This window comes from Zea mays, chromosome 1, assembly GCF_902167145.1.
Source record: "Zea mays cultivar B73 chromosome 1, Zm-B73-REFERENCE-NAM-5.0, whole genome shotgun sequence".
In the NCBI taxonomy this organism is placed as follows: domain Eukaryota; kingdom Viridiplantae; phylum Streptophyta; class Magnoliopsida; order Poales; family Poaceae; genus Zea; species Zea mays.
This window is the reverse complement of record NC_050096.1, coordinates 35,932,333-35,953,259: the sequence shown is the minus strand read 5'-3', so window position 1 is coordinate 35,953,259 and position 20,927 is coordinate 35,932,333. Positions and strand designations below refer to the sequence as shown.

At 45.3% G+C, this 20,927-nt stretch overlaps 2 protein-coding genes across 16 annotated transcripts in view; both read left to right on the top strand.

The window, feature by feature from the left end:
* Nucleotides 1-8,765: 8,765 nt before the first annotated feature.
* On the top strand, nucleotides 8,766-13,804 carry LOC100193947 (uncharacterized). 3 transcript variants are annotated; one of them, XR_004853350.1, is made up of 7 exons: nucleotides 8,766-9,031; nucleotides 9,213-9,525; nucleotides 10,099-10,172; nucleotides 10,722-10,801; nucleotides 12,616-12,767; nucleotides 12,909-13,045; nucleotides 13,414-13,804. XR_004853350.1 is itself a non-coding variant. In NM_001349841.1 (6 exons), the coding sequence occupies exons 1-6, from the start codon at nucleotides 8,960-8,962 to the stop codon at nucleotides 13,482-13,484; spliced, it is 762 nt and encodes a 253-aa protein (NP_001336770.1). In that variant the 5' UTR covers nucleotides 8,786-8,959; the 3' UTR covers nucleotides 13,485-13,802. The 3 variants fall into 3 exon arrangements, 2 of the variants coding, with proteins under 2 accessions (NP_001336770.1, XP_023156942.1); NM_001349841.1 differs by lacking the exon at nucleotides 12,909-13,045 and having other exon boundaries at nucleotides 8,786-9,031; nucleotides 13,414-13,802; XM_023301174.1 differs by lacking the exon at nucleotides 12,909-13,045 and having other exon boundaries at nucleotides 8,791-9,031; nucleotides 9,151-9,525.
* Nucleotides 13,805-15,234: 1,430 nt separating this feature from the next.
* The window catches only part of LOC103633789 (rho GTPase-activating protein 7), a 49,031-nt gene continuing 43,338 nt past the window's right edge, over nucleotides 15,235-20,927 (top strand). For 5 of the 13 annotated variants that reach the window (XR_004850505.1, XM_035960317.1, XM_035960315.1 and 2 more), the window contains exons 1-3: nucleotides 18,685-18,772; nucleotides 19,267-19,386; nucleotides 19,988-20,024. Coding sequence is in view for 12 of the 13 variants with exons in the window: in XM_035960317.1 (XP_035816210.1) it covers nucleotides 18,737-18,772; nucleotides 19,267-19,386; nucleotides 19,988-20,024 (193 nt within the window). In the remaining variant the exon portion in view is untranslated. Of the gene's footprint in view, nucleotides 15,439-16,643; nucleotides 17,928-18,684; nucleotides 18,773-19,266; nucleotides 19,387-19,987; nucleotides 20,041-20,927 lie in introns of those variants that run through there. The other 8 variants (XM_008655487.4, XM_008655508.3, XM_020545885.3 and 5 more) reach the window with 5 other exon arrangements.

The window sequence follows — 20,927 nt, the reverse complement described above, 5'->3', positions numbered from 1 at the left end:
CGAAGCTTTAAACAAGGATGAAGAACAACCACCAAAAAAAGAAGAAAATTGTCAAGAGAAAAATATTAACTCCAAAGCGAAAACTATCCGAAGAAGAGGGGACCCCCACACCACCTTCTACCAGCGACGTGGAGGAAATTCTAAAGGTAATGACTGAACCCATGCCCACGAAGCTAAGTCCATTAGGGCCTCGACTGACGAAGCTTTTTCAAAAGGTGGCGGAGCCGGAAAAAACGAAGATAACCAAAGCAAAAAGGCAAAGAATTATTGCCGTAACAGAGGTTATTGACAAGACGCCACCGAGAGCATCAATTCAGAAAACAGCAGCTACTGAAGACACAACAAACGTCGAAGTCGCACCTCCGAAGGTCGCGGCTACCGAAGCCGCTACAGCCGAAGATGTGAACTTAGAGGCTACCATTGAGAATATCGACAAAATTTTAGAAGACATGGCTGCAGAAGAAGCTGCGGCTGCTGCTAAAAAAGTCACGGCCGCAGTGCCTGAGAAAGGGAAAGAAATAGCCGAAGCCGCTTCGGACGACGAAGCCTACACATTTCAAAATTTAATTGGGCAAAAACTTTCGGAAGACGAAATAGAAGAGCTAAAAGACTATGCCAAATCTTGCGGATACAGGCCAGGAGCTCTTCTATTCGGAGGTGTGGACGATGAAAAATTAGGCTGCATTCGAGACCAAACCGGAGCTAAGGTCATCGGTACTCTGTCAAAGAGTATCGGTTTTCCGAAGCTAGAGACAGATATCAGCCGCTACCGACGACAGCATATCGTCGGCAGCTTGTTTTATTCCAATTTCAAGGTAAACAATCTTTTCTCTGTTCCTTATTGCTTTGGATAATGAAAATGTTACTAACAAAAACTGTTTTTGTGCAGAGCATGCTACTGAGCAAAGCTCTGATGATGCAGCAGGATTTGGAGGACAAAAAACACGAAGCTATAATTGGAAATTTAGAGAGCAAAATAAAAGAACAATCAGTCATCATCGAAAAGAAAGACTTCGAACTTCAATCAACCGAAGGCTTGCTGGCAGAGACCGAAGCTAAAATATCAGAATTGAATTCGAAGCTTATCGATCAATCAAAACAGTTTGAACAAGAAAAGCTAGAGCTTAATTCTAAACTTGAAGCCGAAGTCCAAGCCAACTCAAATTTGAAGAAATCATTAACAAGCCTTCAGGATAAATGTTTGAATTTTAGCAACAATTGTATCCAACAACTAAAGAAGATCTTTTACTCAGTTGGAGCCAGCAGCGAGAAATTTACCCCTTCGGATGAAGATTTACCAAAAGCCTTCGATCATATCGAAGCTGAAATTGAAGAACTTGACGAAGTTATAGCTGGGCACGGTGACTTCTGTGCCTGGGTAGCTTCTCGGGGTACTGCTGCAGCATTCCTGAAGGCTGGCTGCGAGCATGGAAAGATCGTCAACAGGCCCAACTTCACCCTGTCTCCATCAATCCTGGACGATATACCTGACCTCGCCCGAAGTATCTCAAATAGATTTATAAAAATGATATGGACAAAAGGCGGGCGGGAGAAGGCTGGAGACGAAGCTCGAAGTCATCTTGAACCAGTAAGAAATCCTACTTTGTACTTACCTTCTCCTTCATACTTGATTTTTACTCTGGATACCTGGATTCATGTAGGATGACGAAGCTGAAGGTGATTAAAGAATATGCCGCCGAAGCGGAAGCCTGAAGAAGATTAGTAGTAGTAGGCTAGAAAATACCGAGGAAAATTTGTAACAACTTGTTGTAAATACAATTAAACCGTTCTCAAGGAACTTTGTACATACCTTGTAATATATCCTTACCCTTTTATTAAGACGCTTTGATGTGGACGAAATCAATATTTTGAGCCGAAGGCGAAAAAAAAACACCTTCCCTTCTTTTCGTACACAACGAAGCATTAAAGACTGCTTCTTCTTTCTGCGGAAGCTTTGCTTTTTTGTACAAAACATAAAAGACTACTTCTTCTTTCTGCCGAAGCTTTTCTTTTTTGTACAAAACATAAAAGACTACTTCTTCTTTCTGCCGAAGCTTTTCTTTTTTGTACAAAACATAAAAGACTACTTCTTCTTTCTGCCGAAGCTTTTCTTTTTTGTACAAAACATAAAAGACTACTTCTTCTTTCTGCCGAAGCTTTTCTTTTTTGTACAAAACATAAAAGACTACTTCTTCTTTCTGCCGAAGCAACCACTTAGTAACACAGATGCCATGAATGAATGCTTATGAATGCAAATGCTATGATGTAATGTGTTGTGCGAATGAATGTCCAAAACATATAACCGAAGCCACACTCAACCATTATTTCCTTGGAATCAACCACACATCAGCTCTGCATTCCCTTAGGAACGACTTTGGAGCTTCCTCGTCTTTTACTTAGACGGTATAAACTCTGCATTCCCTTAGGAACGTCTTTGGAGTTTCTTCGCCTTTTACTTAGGCGGTATAAGCTCTGCATTCCCTTAGGAACGTCTTTGGAGCTTCTTCGTCTTTTACTTAGACGGTATAAACTCTGCATTCCCTTAGGAACGTCTTTGGAGTTTCTTCGCCTTTTACTTAGGCGGTACCAGCGTTGACTTTTCGCTGAGAGCTCTGCATCCCCTTAGGGACGTCTTTGGAGCTTCTTCGTCTTTTACTTTTTCAGTTTCTGCACTCGATGGTGCGTTCTCAGCTGTTACATTTACATTTTTTGGGGGATTTTGCTCTTATAAGACTAAAAAAGGAAATTACACATGATGGCCCCATTAAAAACCTTTCTCCCCCTTCGGAAAGGAAAAGGGTGCCATGAAAAAGAAAAGAAAAAACATAAAAAATTACATCATGTTATACATAGTATCGCCGAAGCTCATCCGCATTCCAAGACCTTGGAATTTCGTTGCCATCCATGTCCTTCAATCTGTACAATCCAGGCCTTGACGAAGATACTACTAAGAATGGTCCTTTTTATTGTCACAAACCTGTGCAGAAAACATATTTTTCTTGTAAGAATCAACGAAACTAATTACATGAAAACAATGTCCTTTATTACAGAGAATAAAACTGAATGAAAAAGATTGCTATTAAGGTAGGATATTTGTCAATAGATGTGCTTCGACTCTGGCACGGTGCTGTTGACCGTGCGAGCTTCGGACTGTTCTCTGAAGTCCCTTTGATGTGGAGCATATTGGCTCCCTTCTGGCTGCTGGCCTTGTTGCAACGGAGGTGGAGGCGGAGGCTGTTGCCAGGAAGCTGAAGGCTGACTTGCCGAAGCAGCAGAGACTGCAGGATGGTTGCCCTCATATTCTGGGATGTAGGGCGAATGATACGAAGCTGTATGCATGACCTGCTTCGGCTGGGTTTGTTGTGCTGCTGCTTCAGCTATTTCCTTTTGCTTCTGTATAGTAACATGGCACATCCTGGTAGTATGGCCTTTGTTCTCACCGCAGAATAAGCAAAAGATTCTTCTCGGTTGATCGCCAAATCTTCCTCCGAAGCCCCTGGCGCCTCTGCCTCTTGGAGCTGGTGGCCGGAGAGAGCTTTGCTGTTGTCCAGAAGCCTGTGAGGGGCATTGTGGCCTTTGCTGTTGGCTTCCTCTTCTGGCTTCGTGCCTCTCTAAGAGAAAGGACGTCTTGATTGGGGTCCAGCGGCTGCAGCGTGCCAGCCCCTGGTGCTGAAGCCTTCTTCGGCGGCATGACGAAGCTGATGCTTGCTGAAGGTGTCGAAAAGCTCAGGAAGTGGAAGTGAGTTCACCGGAGGTGGGCGCCAATGTTGGGGACTTGTTCTCAAATGCTAAGAGTTAAGAACAAGGCAACATAAAAAGTGTTAAGTGTTAAAGTCCTTCGTCCTTCGAAGCATTATGTCCCCTTCGAGAAATAATGAGTCTGGGACGAAGGTCATAAAAGAAATACCTTCGCAAACATAACAGATAATGACGAAGGACTTATATAAAGCATGAAATATAATATAAGCATCATCGTAGAATCATTTCTATTTTATTAACATGGAAAAATAGAAATGACTTCAAATTACAAATGTACCTTTGGTCCTGAGAGAGGGTAGAAAGTACAAGCGTGACGCAAAAGCAAATGCCAAGTTAGCGTGAACAGTACGGGGGTACTGTTCATCTATTTATAGACACAGGACGCAGCCTGTGACGAATTACAATTATGCCCTTTACAAAAGTTTACAACATTATGTTAGACCTCTATGGATAAAAAGGTCATTCTATCTTTATGTCGGTTCGCAACGCCGAAGCTCTATAAAAAGGAACCTTCGGCCATTTCCTGGGGATGATTTCAGCCGAAGCTGCTTCTTCACGCAAGACCTTCGGCGCAACGAAGCATGGGCCCAACACTTACTTTGTTATATTCATCCCTGCACAATGAAGCTAGAAGAACAGTGGTAGCTTGTGCATTCTTATGGATTTGCTCATTAATGAATGAAGGGCTATCCGAGCTATCAAATTTCATTCCATTTTCCACAATCTCCCAAATGCTTGGATGGAGAGAAAATAGGTGAGTACGCATTTTGTGACTCCAAAATCCGTAGTCCTCTCCATCAAAGTGAGGAGGCTTGCCAAGTGGAATGGGGAGCAAATGAGCATTTGAGCTATATGGAATGCGCGAATAATCAAAAGAAAAGTTTGAGTTAACCGTCTTTTGTTTGTCGTGGTCGTCGTCCTTTTGGGAAGAAGAGGACTCATCGCTGTCGTAGTAGACGATCTCCTTGATGCGTCTTGTCTTCTTCTTCTTCCCATCTTTTCGCTTGTGGCCCGAGCCCGAGTCATTGGACTTGTCATCCCTTGGCTCGTTGACGAAGGACTCCTTCTCCTTGTCGTTGATCACAATTCCCTTCCCCTTAGGATCCATCTCTTCGGGCGGTTAGTCCCTTTCTTGAAGAGAACGGCTCTGATACCAATTGAGAGCACCTAGAGGGGGGGTGAATAGGTGATCCTGTAAAACTTAAACTTATAGCCACAAAAACTTGTTAAGTGTTAGCACAATTATGGCCAAGTGGCTAGAGATGAGTCAAAACACAATAACCACAAGAAATCAATCACAGAGATGACACGGTGGTTATCCCGTGGTTCGGCCAAGTACAAAACTTGCCTACTCCACGTTGTGGCGTCCCAACGGACGAGAGTTGCACTCAACTCCTCTCAAGTGATCCAATGATCAACTTGAATACCACGGTGTTCTTGCTTTTCTTTTCTCAATCCCGTTTGCGAGGAATCTCCACAACTTGGAGCCTCTCGCCCTTACAAAAGATGTTCACAGAGAATCACGGAGCAAGGGAGGGATTAGCAACTCACACACGACACAAAGATCACAGCGAATACGCACACACAAGACCCAGACTTGAGCTCAAGAGACTAGCACACTAGAACGGAGCTCAAATCACTAGAATGTCGAACAAGTGCGCGAGATTGATGTGTGAGTGATCAAGAGTGCTCAAGGAATGCTTGGTATACTCCTCCATGCGCCTAGGGGTCCCTTTTATAGCCCCAAGGCAGCTAGGAGCCGTTGAGAACACATCTGGAAGGCTATCCTTGCCTTCTGTCGTCGGGCGCACCGGACAGTCCGGTGCACACCGGACACTGTCCGGTGCCCGATTTATTTCCTTAAATGGCGAAGCCGACCGTTGCCGACCGTTGCAGATCTGTCGCACCGGACAGTCTGGTGCACACCGGACAGTCCGGTGCTTCCTTCCGACCGTTGGCTCGGCCACGTGTCGCGCGCCGATCGCGCGGCCGACCGTTGGCTCACCGGACAGTCCGGTGCACACCGGACAGTCCGGTGAATTTTAGCCGAAGTCGCCGGAGAAAAACCCGAGAGCGGCTGGTTTGCTCCGCGCTGGTCTGGCGCACCGGACACTGTCCGGTGCACACCGGACAGTCCGGTGCCCCAGCCCGAAGCAGCCTTTGGCTGCACACAGCCACTCTCCACTTCTTTTCTTTTCTTCTTCTTCCTGTTTCTAACACTTGGACAAGATATTAGTACACAAAACCAATGTACTAAGGCTTAGAAACATACCTTTACTTGTGATTTGCACTTTGTTCATCCATGGGCATATTTTCACATTTTGGCACCTGTGTGTGCACTTAATCACCAAAATACTTAGAAATGGCCCAAGGGCACATTTCCCTTTCACCCGTCACATTAACTCCCCGATGGAGCAGGCAACACCTTTGGCAGGCGAGGCGGGCGTCGCTTCGCCTTCGCCATAATGACAGCGTCAAAAAAGGTGCACCACTTTATTTAAAATTCAGATCCTTCCCCTCCTCCTCCTCTCTCTCTCTCTCTTGCCACAGGGACCGGGAAAGGGGACGTTGTGGAAAGGATCCTTCCCGACGAAGGAAGCGGGCCCCGAGCCCTCCTACTGATCAGGGGTTCGAAGGCTAGCCCCTCGGAAGGGTTTCGACAGCCGCCCTAGAGCACTCGGACTTCAAGCCCATTACTGATCAGGGGTTCGAAGGCTGGCCCCTCGGAAGGGTTCGACAGCCGCCCTAGAGCGCCCGGGCTTCGTGCCCACTACTGATCAGGGGTTCGTAGGCTGGCCCCTTGGAAGGGTTCGACAATCGCCCCAGAGCATGCAGAGTGAGGGATGACTCTGGGTACATTCGATACATAACCAAGGCTCGGGCTACGCTCCCGAGGTACCCTAGGACATTTCCGAGACCGGTGGGAATGATTTGTAACGGAATCCCACCGGAGGGAGGCATCGAGCCCTCGGACCCTGTCGAAGGGGTCTGGGTCCGGCGAATCACCTGCAGGTACTTTTGGAGCGCGCTTCTGGGCCACAGCCGACCCCTAACGAACGGGGCACGGGCGTACACTCGGATCACCTATTAGCAGCTCACTGGAAACACCATGTTCGGCGCCCTCCGAGGGTAACATGGCGCTTTCCCCCCTCCTCCTTACGGAAAGACGACGCAGGGGCGTATAATAAAAGTCGGGAAAGTCCTTGATCGTCCTCTCGCTCCGTGCAGAGGCTTGGGGGCTGCTCTCGCACCCGGCTACGGCCAAAACTGTTGACAGCGTCAATAAACCAGCCTGATAACTTGGAACCCGACCACGCACCCGGGCTACTGCCGGGCCGCAAGAGGGAACGATCAGACCGGCCAAAGCACCACGAAAAGCATTCAGACCTCAGAGGAGTCAAACCACTCCTCCGAGGCCTCGGGGGCTACACCCGGCGGGTGCGCTCGCGCGCACCCACCAGAACCAGGCAAAACCCGAGAAAGGTCGGTCCCCTCACCAAAAACGCGGCAAAAGCCTCCAAGCGAGTACCATCACTCCCTTCGAGGCTCGGGGGCTACTGTCGGGTACAATAATTAGGGGTACCCCCAACGCTCCTAATCACGGCTGGTTAACCCCCTCAGACCAACTGACGGGTGCGGTTCAAGCCAAGACTTCGTCCACCCGAAGGACGCGATCTCACCCGAGCCCAGCCTCGGGTTGGAACAGTGGTCCCAGACGAATTCACGCCTCGCCCGAGGGCCTCCTCAGACGGCAGGCGCCCCCTCGGCTCTCCCGAGGCCCGGCTCGGGCAGGCTTTGTTGTGAAGCAACCTTGGCCATACCGCCTCACCAACCGACCGCTTCGCAGGCGCATTAAATGCGGGGGATGCCTGACGCCGTATCCTGACACGCGCACCTCAGTCGACCAGGCCGAAGTGACCGCAGTCACTTCGCCCCTCCTCTTCACTATCCGATATGACAGGAAAACAGTGTCGCCCGCTCCGCTCCGACTGTCGTGTCAGCCACCCCGGCAACGACTGACAACAAGTCACGATCAACCACCGAGCTCAAGCCTCGGGCGCAATAGGAAGCTCCGCCTCGCCCGACTTCACGCTCCGACCTCGGGAGAAGGTCTCCGCCTCACCCGACCTCAGACTCCGGCCTCGGGAGGAGGTCTCCGCCTCGCCCGACCCCCCGACTCGGCCTCGACCCCGGTCTCGGGAGGAATCGCGTCCTTGCCCGACCCCGGCCTCGGCCACAAGAGAAGTCTCCGCCTCGATCGACCTTGGGCTCGGACTGACCATGCTGATAGGGGACGCATCATTCCCCTATTCCTAGCCTGCTCAGGCTACAAGGAACAAGACCGGCGTCCCATCCGGCTTACCCCGACGACGGGTAATGATGGTGCCCCACGTGCGCCATGACGCCGGTGGCTCTCAGCCCCTTACGACAGCAAGGAGACGTCAGCAGGGTCCTCGCCGCGCTGCCAGCTACGCTCCTACAGGACTCAGGCGCTCCTCCGGCGGCCACACCATCACATGTACAGCGCCCAAGCTCTCCTCCAACGACCACGTTGGCATGTACACAGGGCTTAGGCACTCCACTGCCGGACACGTTAGCGCATAGTTACGCCTCCCCTGTTGTACACCTGGACTCTCTCCTTGCCTCTATAAAAGGGAAGTCCAGGGCCACCCTGAGGGGGGTTCGCGCGAGGGAAGTGGCGGACGAGCTCTGTGTCCCCCTCTCTCTCTCCCTCACGCGATGCGCTTGTAACCCCTACTGCGAGCGGCACCCCTGGTGCAGGATAATACAAGGCTTGTCTCATATCTTGTGTTCCATCCCGCGCCAATCCATCTGGGCAGGGACACGCGGCGACAATTTACTCGTCGGTCCAGGGACCCCGGGGTCGAAATGCCGACAGATATATACCACTACTATTTGTAGGGGATAATATGCACCGCGATTTTGATGTAGTGAGATGAAAAGGTACACCAAATTGTAGAAATCTGAACATGATTTGGTTTCAGGGCGCAGTCACGAAAGGGCCAGATAGGGCTGTTTTGCAGCGGTGGCCCAAAACATGCAGAAAGGCTGCAAGGGCCGAATTTTTTTCCAAATCGTTCCTTCTACACACTGTCGAGGAGGGCAGCGGGAAGGGACGAGTCGACGCCGGTGTGCGGTGGCGGCGGTCGCGCGGTAACGTTTCCCTTCAGCTTCGATCATGTTGGTGGCGGCGCCGGCCACAAAAGGCTCACCCACCAAGGATTTGACGGCTGTCGAGCCCGGGGACGAGGTGAGTGCATTTTTCTCCCTACCGCCGTCGTAATTGGTGACAACAGCTGAAGGGGTTTGTGTAATTGGTTCATCGATTTGATAATAGCCAATCCATGTGGTGTTTGAACTTGTTTATAGGGCATGCCCTGAGTCGTGAGAGGTGACAGGAAACTTGTTCATAGTCGTTTTCGCTACCGTAGGTGGCGCAGTCGGTGTTCGACGCAGGGGGAGCTATGGGTTCGGTCTCGGTTTGTCAGGCGAATGGCAACCACCAGCCGCCGCCGCCGCAGGCAGAAGCGGAGCAGGTCGTCGAGGATGGCGTTGCCGTCGACAGGATCAATGGCAACTACCAGCCGCTGGAGCTGGTGGCTGAGGCGGGGCAGGTCGTCGAGGAGGGCGATGCCGGCGTGACCATGGAAGGCGTCGCTTCCATCGCCTTGCTGCCTACCGGTGCCATCTCCGGCCATTTCATTCGCCTCCCTGACTCCATCTGCTACGGGCTACACGGCACCCGTATTCATCTCTCCCCATTCCCCTTACAGCAGTTGTTGGTTCCTTCCAAGTTTCACGCTTGGGAAAAATATTGTTATGTTATTCTCATTTCTAAATTCTAACGGAAGTCACTAGTGTTTTTTTTTCAATGCACAAGATGAATGGTAATCTTATAAATCATAAGAGGGTTTCTCATCTGTTGGAATTATGTCACCTCTCTTTGGCGCCACCATCCCGAGCAATACCAGTCACCAGATCAACATTTCCATTGTTATACACAGCATTTTTTGGAAACAAAATGTACGTATAAAAGTAAAACTGTATAACCTGTTGTATAACCTGTTGAATCAGGAGCTTCCTTTTTATGCTACTGAATTATTTTAGATTCAGTAAAAAAGGGCTAGATTAGTCACTTTGATCTTTTTGGTAGATACGGTGTATAGTTTCAGTGAGATAATGTGTTCTTTGCACCAGTTCACCACCTGTGTCTTTACTTTTTTGCTATATAGAACACAAGATAAGTTTGAAATTATATATTATCATAAGAAGATTTTAGCTTATTTTGCTGTTTTCTTCCTTTTTCTATTATGTTAGCAATATCTTGCGAGAGGGAATGTAGCCGAGGAGAGGACTACCGCCTTATAAAGCTCACCATCATTGATTTTAAGGTGAGGCATGTCTTATGTATTTGCCTCCATCAAGCATAGCTTGTACTAATCAATTATACTGCCGTTAACTAAAAACTGTCCTGGTTATTTCTGGTCCATCATAGTTGATGTAAAAAGTCCATCATAGTTGATGTAAAAAGATCATACTCACACACCTAGTTATATATTAACACGAAAGGATAAAATTACATGTCCTTTTTTTTAAATAAGAGGAGGACAGGGAATTTGAAGCCATACCTCACCTAGAATGATTTTGTGCACTAGGCTCAAGCACTAGGGTAAATGTGTGCCCTCATTTTTTTTCTCGAAACACGCAGGAGAGCTGCGTATTAATATATTAAGAAAGAGACTCATGAAACTGTGAAATTTGTGCGATAGAGCCAAAAGATCTAATCTTTTCTCATGGAACTATGTGGCTTCTGTGGTAGAGGCTATTTTTTCTCAGTAAACCGCGCTATTTGTGCAACAAAGAATAACTTTCTCCAGAAGGTGTGATATTTGTGGGCCGAGATTAGCTTTTCTCATCAATCTGTGATGCTGATGTGGCAGAGCAAGAGAGAGAAGGTGCTTGTGGTGGAATGCAGGGGCCATGATGCTGCTCGATTACAAAACATTGACCATTTGCATGGGTAAATTTTGCTCATTTGATTTCACAGCTCAGTTTGGTGCTACTGAATTTACTTCTCATCAAACAATGTGGTGTTTTTTTGCTCATATGTGAGATTTTGCATAAATTTCTGTCGTTGTACATGAATGGAGAATCTATATGGCTTCTTGTGTCCCATTGGCAGTTAACAAGTTATGCTAGTACTAGTAATTCTTGTCTTATTTTTTGGGAACTTCTGGAACATAATGTTGTTACCATATTTTGTATCACATTCAGCAAAATTCTTTTTGTAGTGTCTTCGAGCTAGTCTCATCAACAGTATGTTTCGCCACATATTAAGAGTAATCTAATATAATCTAGAAATGATAGCGGTTTGGATTATTGCTAAGTGTGTGTGTGCGTGCGTGCGAGCGCGTGTGGGTGTGTGAGTATGTGTGTACATGTGTATATATATGTGTGTACACACATATTTCAAAAATTGCTATCATCCCTTAATCTTGGTAGCAGCAAGGCATGAAATAGCAACTGGATGCTAATGGTCCAGAATCTAGATGCACACCAACAAATGTAAGTTCATTATTCTGCAACTTTAGATGTGGTCCTGCATGGTGTGCCGCAAAGCATACCAACTTATATAGTATTTTCTAATTAGGTTATTCATTCAAGACGTCTATGGAGCTACGTGCTTGATAATCTCTGCAAGCCTGTAAGGGCTTTTAGCTGAATTGGTTAGGTGGTCTAAGTAACATCCCTTAGGTCCTGAGTTCGACTCCCGATGGAAGCGAATTTTAAGCTGGTGTTAAAAGAAGTCCCCAGTTTGTCTTACGTCAAAGCACAGATCTAAGGCCTGGCCTCGGCTGCGGTCGTTCTCGTATGAGCTTCGGTGACACTGTGTATAAATAGGGTAGGGGTTTGTGGGTTATCTCGACCTGTGTGAGAAGATCTTCTTTTTAATACAATGCCCGGGGGCTATCTTACCCCTCGCAGGTCGAGTTTTATAATCTTATTTTCAGCAAGCTCTATATTTAGCTATTTCATTCTGGTGTGTTATTCAAGCAGTCAAAGAGCTATGATTGATCAGCTCTAATCTTGTAACAAAGATGTGGTACTACTTTAACACTTCATAATTTATAACTGCTTATTAATGTAGATGGTGTGCCATCTACATACCATGAGTCATGCCAGTGCTTTAAAGGTAGCAAGGCCCCTTCTTTTTTTTCCCAAACAACCTTAGGAAAGGGCAGGGAGCTCCTACAATTAACTTAAGAAGAATTGACCGGTTTATGTGTGAATCTGGGCCTAGAAACTGTCAATCACATGGTTAACTAAAGGAAAACCAGTGAAAAAAAAACTAACCATTACAGCCCAGGTGACTCACCCACCCAACAAGGTCCTTTCTACACAATGCCACATCAGCCAAACATTAGAGCAGGCCATAGCTGCATAATGGACTGATGCTTAAGTTCTTTCTTAAGTTAATACACCTGAATATTGATGAATTCAAGCCCCCTAATTCCTTTTTATTTTTGGTTTCTGAAGTCCAACTTGCCAATCTGAGTTTTTAGTACAAAAAATTGTTGGAACATGTCATCTTTTTTTACAAGATAATAGTGTTTCTTTGGACAACAGCAAACAGCTGCACGGTGGTACCTTAATAAAATTAATGCGCCAATGCTGATGCTTCTGTTCTGTCAGTAATCACATGCTCAATTCTCTAAGACTTATGCTTTCCATGCTGTTCATGAACCCTCACTGCTATGTAGATATTTGCTTATAGCTGTTAGTGGGTTCCTAGAATGATATCGGTTCCCCTAAGACAAATAAACTGCTGTGCAGGTGGGAAGATGACATTGTTGGTTTGGTTGAGAAGGAGCACGGAAATCAGAAAGTCTTGCTCTCCTTTGAATGCGAGACGCTGAAGGCTGATAAAGACGCGGAAGATCATATTGCCAAATATATGCCAAATCTGTGTGGACTGGACGCAGTTGGTAAGCACTAAGACTCTGCATAAATTACGAGAAATGTTCAACATGAATACTGTAAATAGGCCATGTATGAGCAGAATCTGCTCGGATGAACAGCATTAGATAGCATGGATTACCATTAAGGTGCTGTTTGTTTCAAAGCAGGTAACGGCAACGTCAATGGTATCTAAAATCGGTGCTTACTGTTACAGTGCAAAAGATACCGCCATTTGTTTGATTGGGTGTGCTAATTATTTTCACTCCCTTAAATCGCCTCCACCCGGCAAAGGGATCGGATAGAGGTAACAGAGTTATGTAGGTTGGGATCGGATAGCAGTGTGTTCCGTTGCAGATATGTCCAACCAAACATAAACAATGGTATCCATTATCACTGTAAATGTTTAACCAAACATAAACAATGGTATCCATTATCACTGTAAATGGATAACCAAACATAAACAATGGTATCCATTATCACTGTAAATGGATTACGGTCTATATTCTCAGAACCAAACAGCACCTAAGTCTATACAAAGTGCTAAATAGACGCAGTGTGCAGCCCCTTATCAGTAGCACATGATGTTCATTCAACAGCTAGATTTTCCAGCGGCTGTGGCCACGACCACAACCTTTTTGTGTTGTATTTCATTCATTGTTCCTTGATTTGCAGTAAATATAGGGAAAATGAGCATCTCAGGCATCAATCTCGACGAGGACGCCGAACCAAGAGGGGACAACTGAGCGTGTGAACAGTGGTCATTGTTCATCAGCACTGGTAAACTCTGCACGAATCACATCAAACGCTTACACTGCACTACATATGGCAGTTTGATACGTGTCTCATTACCAGTGCCTGTACTTAAAATTCTGTGGCTGTGAATCGGATTCAAAACCCTTTATACGTTTCAACTTTCAAGTTACCACGTCGCTTCTTGCACGAATCCCAAGGGTCGGTTGCTCCTGCTGGGTGCATTTCTTGTCTGTGGCGGTACTGTTTGTCACGCTTTGTACGTATGACTAGCATTGCTTGTCTGTTTATGAGAGTGGTGCTGTGTTTCGTCTGTTCTGTTGCTACCATGAAGAGGGCCCCCGGGTTCGTCCGTGAGGCACATGGCTTTGCATGCTGCGGCACAACAGGTACCGTCCTTTTGTGGTTTTGCCATTCCACTGCAGTCCCGATGTGAACTGCCATGGGTCGATGTCGGTCCTCCGGTTGAAGTTGCAGTGGTTTTCAGATCAGCCAGGGTCTCAGGGGAATCGTTCGGACGGACCGGCCTCACAGTCCCGATGTGCAGAGTGCAGGCATGTAGCAGAACAGGTTAGTTGCTCGCTACTCGGACGGTACGGTTTTTTTTTTGGTCATGCCAATGACCGGGGAGAGTTGCACGCACATTTGTGATGAAACCATGTGAAAATCCTAGATTGATCATTACCCAAATAGACCACACAGCATATTCCTACTGAGGGCATGTTACATAAATAACACGTATGTTAAGAGGTATTTAAGAGATAAGTGTAAATAAAAAAACACAAGAGGCGTACCTTGTTCCTTGTTCGTTTCACCATTAATCAATGCGTACTGAGTGATATTGAGTCGGTTTATAGCAAGTCAAAATCCATCCCAATACATTCCAATACACTCCCATTCACATGGAATTGGAATAACCGAACAAGGCCTAAGGAGTATTTAAGAGTTAAGGGTAAAAAACATAAGCAAGAGATGTATTTTGACGAAGGAATGTATCTAACACGGTTATCGAGTCTAGATATTGTTAAACTTATATAATCCATATAAATGAACCATATTTTAAGGGTATCTAGTAAATAAGATACAAGATTTATATATATTAGGTTGTATGAACGAGTTTCTTAGACGTATCTAGTGCTTAGAAAACCACAACATATTATCTCAAGATGACTGTATATACCTTTAGCGAATGAACGTCTTTAGTACGATTCTCAAATTCTATATACCATTAAATTCATATAATCTATATAAATGAGCCGTATCTTAATGCTTCTAATAAATAAGATATAAGGTTTAGATAGGTTGGGTTATATAAACCATAGGTGTATATAATGATCGGAAAAACGCAACTTACTATACATGCCCTGATACGTACAGCGGCTGGTGAGCAGGTGGGAAAAGCGTGACATCGGGGCACACGCCCAAGAGCAGGTGGGGTCACCGCAAGCAGTGCATCTGTGATCTGTGCATGGTTGCGTGCCCGTTCCCACGACTCTGCTCTTTCGTCAGGACGTGCTTGGTGCTTCGGTGCTTCCCGCTACGCCCGCATCACGGCATGAGATTCTACGAATGAGCCCCTGATCTGCCGCCACGTACCTAGCATCGAGATCCTACGGACCCAGTCGCTTGATCCGGTCCGCACGCTCGCTCTAGCTCGTGGCGTAGCGGAACGGAAGTGGAGAACGCGAAGGGAATCGGACCGTTGTTATGAGCCTATGACACGTCAGGTCCGGGTCATGTGACTGGGTCCGTAGGAAGTGCGGGCGTGAGGGACGAGGCCGAGCGGTGTGAGGAAATAGAACCGGGAGACTGGAGCGGAGGCGGGAGGAGGAGGAGGGAGAGGGGATCGAGAGGAACGCGCGCGAACAGAAGAGAGGAAGGAAGAGGAGGTGGCAGGCTCGGTTCCGCGCGCGCCGACGTGAGATTCCGGGCCGCACGTGCCCGCAGGTGAGCCGCATTGTCGCCTCCGCTCTTCGATCGGTGCGCGTTGCGCATTTCAGGGGGTGGTGTGCGGAATCCTTCGTAGGTTGGGATCCAGGCGTCTATGAGACAATGAGGTTGCCGGGTGTTCATCTGGCTTCAGGATGCTGTGCAGGCTGCATTCGTTTTGGGGACACCCGCTTGTGCGTCAGAAGAGCCTTTCTCCGCGGCGTTGCTGTTGCATGCGGGAGGGGGGGTGGCCCGTTGCGTGCTTCATTTACGAATTAGATCAATTGGTTTAGGGCGCAGTGCATGCGGATCGTTGCGGGTGTGGCTTTTCATCCGGGGGATCTTTTGTTAGCGGTCAGAAATGACAAGATTTTGAAGACAATTATTGGTCCGTGTCATGTGCAGTGTAAACTTGTTCGCTCGTCTTTATTTTAGCACAAGATTCCTTGGTGATATCTTGTTCGATCTATTGAAGATTGTTAAGTAGAGTTTGGGTCATTTAAGAAAAGGTGCTTTGATGCCGTGCAGCCTGAACTCTCTTCTCAGAAGCTCAATATATATATAGACAATTTGCAGTTACTTTTGTCTTAACTCTTAAAAACCATTTATTAGAAAGCTTATGTTTTGGCACCCTAACTGCTAGCATGAGAGCAAGTATAGCAATGGGCTATAAGTGTGGAAGAGAGAGACATAAAAAAGTAAGATAAGTGGGCTCTCATGCAAGAGCCAACTGCTATACGGACTCTAAGTCAAAAGGATCAAAGAGAAAGAGACAAGATAATAATCTAAGAGCCAACCTTATAGCCAACATCATTATTTGAATGTTTTTATTGTTGGTTCTAGATGTCATGGCAAGAATTTAGAGTCCATTATGAGCTCTATTATTAAACTTGCGTTGAAGCCAAGTTCAATTATTTGTGGGCTCCACCGCTCCATGATGTTGGAACTTCAACTCTTAGGCTATCTCCAGCAGCGTACCCATCCACATCCTTATATTTAAACTCCACTATGTGAACAATGCAGTCTACACTCTACAGTGCAAAACAATGTTTTGGGTGACCATATGGGTGAACCGTGGAAGACGGTCTTATCAGCCTATCATTTCTAGTATAGTTTTCGTTCTCTAAAAAGTATATTCTGTTACATTGAACAAGACAATGAGAGTTTTCATAGTTCAAAATGTCCCTCTCTTTGTGACTATGTTGTGCTATATGATACTCCAGGTTTAAACGGTGGAATAAAAACTTAAGCTCACACTTGTGGTTTATGCTGAATTCAATCCAGTGAATCCGAAGCTGACCATGAAGAACTAAAATAAGCTATATGTTTCAGTACCTTCTGGTAACCTATCTATTCCTTATTGCCTTTTGAGAGGTCTGAATTCCCTTGCAAATATCTTGGAATTCCACTCTCCCTTCATAAGCTGACCAGAGAACAGATTCAATCTATCATAGACAGGGTGGCCGACCGTCTTCCGAGTTGGAAAGCTGATCTTATGACAAGAGCCGGTAGGAAGATTATGGTTCAGCATGTGCTCTCCAGTATGATCATCTATTTGGCTATGACCATTGATTTTCCTCAATGGGCTTTGGAGGCAATTGATAAAATTAGAAAGGGTTTTCTTTGGAAAGGCCGCAAGGAAGTCAGGGGAGGACATTGTCTGGTTGCTTGGGGAAGGGTGTGCAGACCCCTCCATTTGGGAGGGCTGGGTATTTCTAGTTTAAAGGAATTTTGCTGGGCCCTTCGTATGAGATGGTTATGGCTTCATAAAACTGATCCAGAAAAACCTTGGGCAAATCTCCCTATCCAAGTTCCAAAAAAGGCAGAAGCTTTCTTCTCCACTGTTTTGGTCTCTAAGGTTGGAAATGGAGCACACACTCTGTTTTGGACAGATAAATGGATCTTGGGGCAGAATGTGTGTAGTCTGGCGCCTAGGTTATTCGCCATCATTCCTAAAAGGATTGCAAATAGAAGAACTGTGCTTGAAGCTCTTGCCAACAGAAAATGGATATCTGATATAAAGGGTGCTCTGTCTGTGGGAGTTCTAGTGGATTATCTGAATCTTTGGGAGCTTCTTTCAGAAATAGTGTTGCAGCCTGAAGTGGAGGATAAGCACATTTTTAGTATTGCAGCAGATGGTAAATACTCGGCTAAGTCGGCTTATGAGGGCCTCTTTGCTGGGTCAACGTCCTTTGGTCTCTATCACCTGATTTGGAAAACCTGGGCACCTCCAAAGTGTCGGTTCTTTCTTTGGCTGGTTGCTAACAAGAGATGCTGGACCGCTGACAGGCTTGCGAAGAGAGGCTTAGATCATCCAGCTAGGTGCCTCTTTTGTGACCAGGAAGCTGAAACTATTGATCACATCCTCGTCTCCTGTGTGTTCACAAGAGTGTTCTGGTTTACTCTTCTTAAACCGTTTGGGTTTCAGAGACTGGCTCCCCAGCCAGGACATTCTTCATTTATGGCTTGGTGGGAGCAGATTTCTGGGTTGGCTTCTGGTATCCCTGGTAAAGGTCTTAATTCTCTTGTGGCCTTAGGAGCTTGGATAACCTGGAAGCATCGTAATAGTTGTGTTTTTGATGGTTGTACTCCTAGTTTAGATCTGTCCATTAAGTTAGCCAGGGAGGAGAGGCAGTCTTGGGAGATGGCTGGGGCTAAGGGTCTTTCATACCTTGCTGCCCTAATTCCTGGAGACTAGGGAGTTTTTAGTTTGATGGATTTTTTCAGTTTCCTGTGTTTCTGGCCTCCCTGAGGAGGCCTTGTAATTTGTCCAGATCTCTTTGATCTGGATTTATCTCTTCTTCTTAATATATTGAGGCGCAGTTCTCCTGCGTTTTCCAAAAAAAAAAACCTATCTATTCCTATGAGAAACTAGATTGGCATTCAGAAGATCACATCACAGTTGCTCTTGCTTAGCTATAATTTGTATGATACTACAAATCCATAGGATTGGTAGATCAGCAATTGAGCTAACTGATAGTTCATGCACATATTTTCAGTCACTGTGCATGATCATGGATTAGTAACGTCATTGTTTTTTTTCTCGTTGTGAACATGAGGAATTTGAGTTTTTTGCATGAAGAGGGTTACTCAAGAATTTATAAAGCTAGTTCAAATTTAAAAGAGTTCATCCATATTACAGGTTCCAACAGGAAACCACTAAAACATGATTTCCTGTTGGAACCTGGTAGTTTCTTTCTTTTATATTATTCCTGCATAGAATATCTATAATGAAATCATCATTAGTAATACTGTACTTATCAGTGTGATAGATATCATCTTGAGGTCTTCATAAGTCAGCAACCTAGAGCAGAAAATGTCAGCTCCGGAATTCAGGACTTCTTACCAGCAAGTAAGGGAGGACATATGTTTCACTTACATTCTTAATTCGCCTATCTTTTCCATGTCCTAATCCTTTTAGTGATTTTGTGTAGTTTTTATTGGATTTTACCATGTCACTTTAGTGAAGTTCAGTTGATTCTGGGTTTCACTTAAAAGATACTGGATTAATGTAATGTTGCAATACAAAGCGAGTTGATAGAGCTCAGTTTGGTTGATCAACGGGATAAAATGGCTGTTATTTTATTCATATAGTTCACTGTTCTACTGGAATGGTACCATTTTTCTCTCTGATTTGCTCACGAGATTGTTTTTGCTAACAGTATATACACATTACTGCTCATGTAAAATCTTGCACGTTTCCTCTTTTTAAGTAAACTGAATTTCCAAAAGGTCTTGCATCTTTGGATTGTTGCAATTTTCTGAGTATTAATTCAACCTGCTTTGTTTTTGTTAGAGAAAAAAAACTTCTTTGTTTCATACTCTTGACATGTATCATCTTCGCAGTCCCCTGAGAATGTCGGTCAACTCAAGGTCTGCCAATGTGGGTCGGGCGACTCCAATTTTCAGATCACAAATAAATCCGACGGTGGCGAAAATTCACCAACAACTTGTCCAAACTGTCAGGTCCGTTGGATTTTCTTGCAGTTAAAAAATGTGTTTTCACGAAGCTGTGTTTGGTTGTACATAAAGGCAAAGATGCAAAGGGCATTCTCCCAATGGGCTTTTAATGTTCTATTACTAGAAGATACCCCACTTTTTGCTGCGGGGATTGTGAAGAATTTGGAATGGAATTAAGTGGAGGTGATGCTGATATCTTGCAATTAAGAGGTTGGAAGTTAATGGGATGCCATGTCTATTTGTGGGAGATGATTTAGATAGTTAGGGCCTGTTTGTTTGGAATTATAATCTGCCTAAATTATATAATCTAAGTTATTTTGAGCTAAGTGCTAGTTCAAAATAAGTTAGATTATATAATCTGGGCAGATTATAATTCCAAACAAACAAGCCCTTAGTGGGAGTATGATGTGGATGGCATGCATGTTGAGATAGACTTGTAATGGGGATTAGATTTCCTAGGGCAAGTGATACACTGTAGAGCTATTATTTACTTTAGATTTACGCTTCCTAAATGGCTAAGTCTCAGTTGCACTTCAACCAGCATTTAGTCCTTTCTGGAACTGCATAAATACTATTAATTCAGGATCCACTTATTCTTTTACTGCAGGTCCTTAAGAGTGGAAATTTACTGCTTTCATCTAAAGGTGTTATTTCTTGCTGGTACTACACATAAATTCTGTTTTCACATGCCTACATTAACTTGTGGTAAAGTTTTCGTATGTATATGACATAGGATGATTATCCTTCTGATGGTCTAAAATTAGAGCAACATAATAACTTTCTAACTTCCAAATTTACCAATGGTCGGGCTTTCAAGTAAAAGAAGACAGAAAAACATACATATTGAGAAGTCATAGCAGTAATCTCATTATCTTATGTGTATCAGAATATTCATTAAGCAGATTTTAGAACCATGACAAACTATATTGTGATGTGTATTGTTATATTACCATGAATCTTAGATGATAGGATATCAGCCAACATAGTGGATTATATATAAAAGCTAGATAACATGAGTGAAATTCATGGCTGGTCCATGAATTTGGCAAGAGGTCATCTGGGTCCCTATACTCTCAAAAAGTTTTTTTTGGCTCCCTAAACTTGGTTTCGGATCTCATCTAGGTCCAAAAGTTGCTCAACCCACTCCATGAGTTAACCTGGACGTGACATGTGTCACAGGTCAAGTTCACCTCTCCCTTCTATTCCCCATCTCTAACACTTGGGGCCCATTTGTGTGTGAAATATATTTCTGTTTATTTTTTCCTCCCATTTTCTCCCTCTATATCAAGTATGGTTACCGCAAGTGTTACTGGAAAGGCCACTGTCATGTACGGCCACACATACGCCAGGCGTAGGAGAGCCCGCGATGTGCGTCGGGCCGAGCAGGCAGCAAAGGCACAGGCGCAGCAGGTGAGTGGCTAGGAGGGAAAGTAGCCACCTGATTGATTGTGCATGCAGCAAACATAGAAGGCGACCACCTGATTGATTGTGCATGCAGCAAACATAGAAGGAGATTGACTAGAAGAGAAAGTAGCTAGCTGATTAGT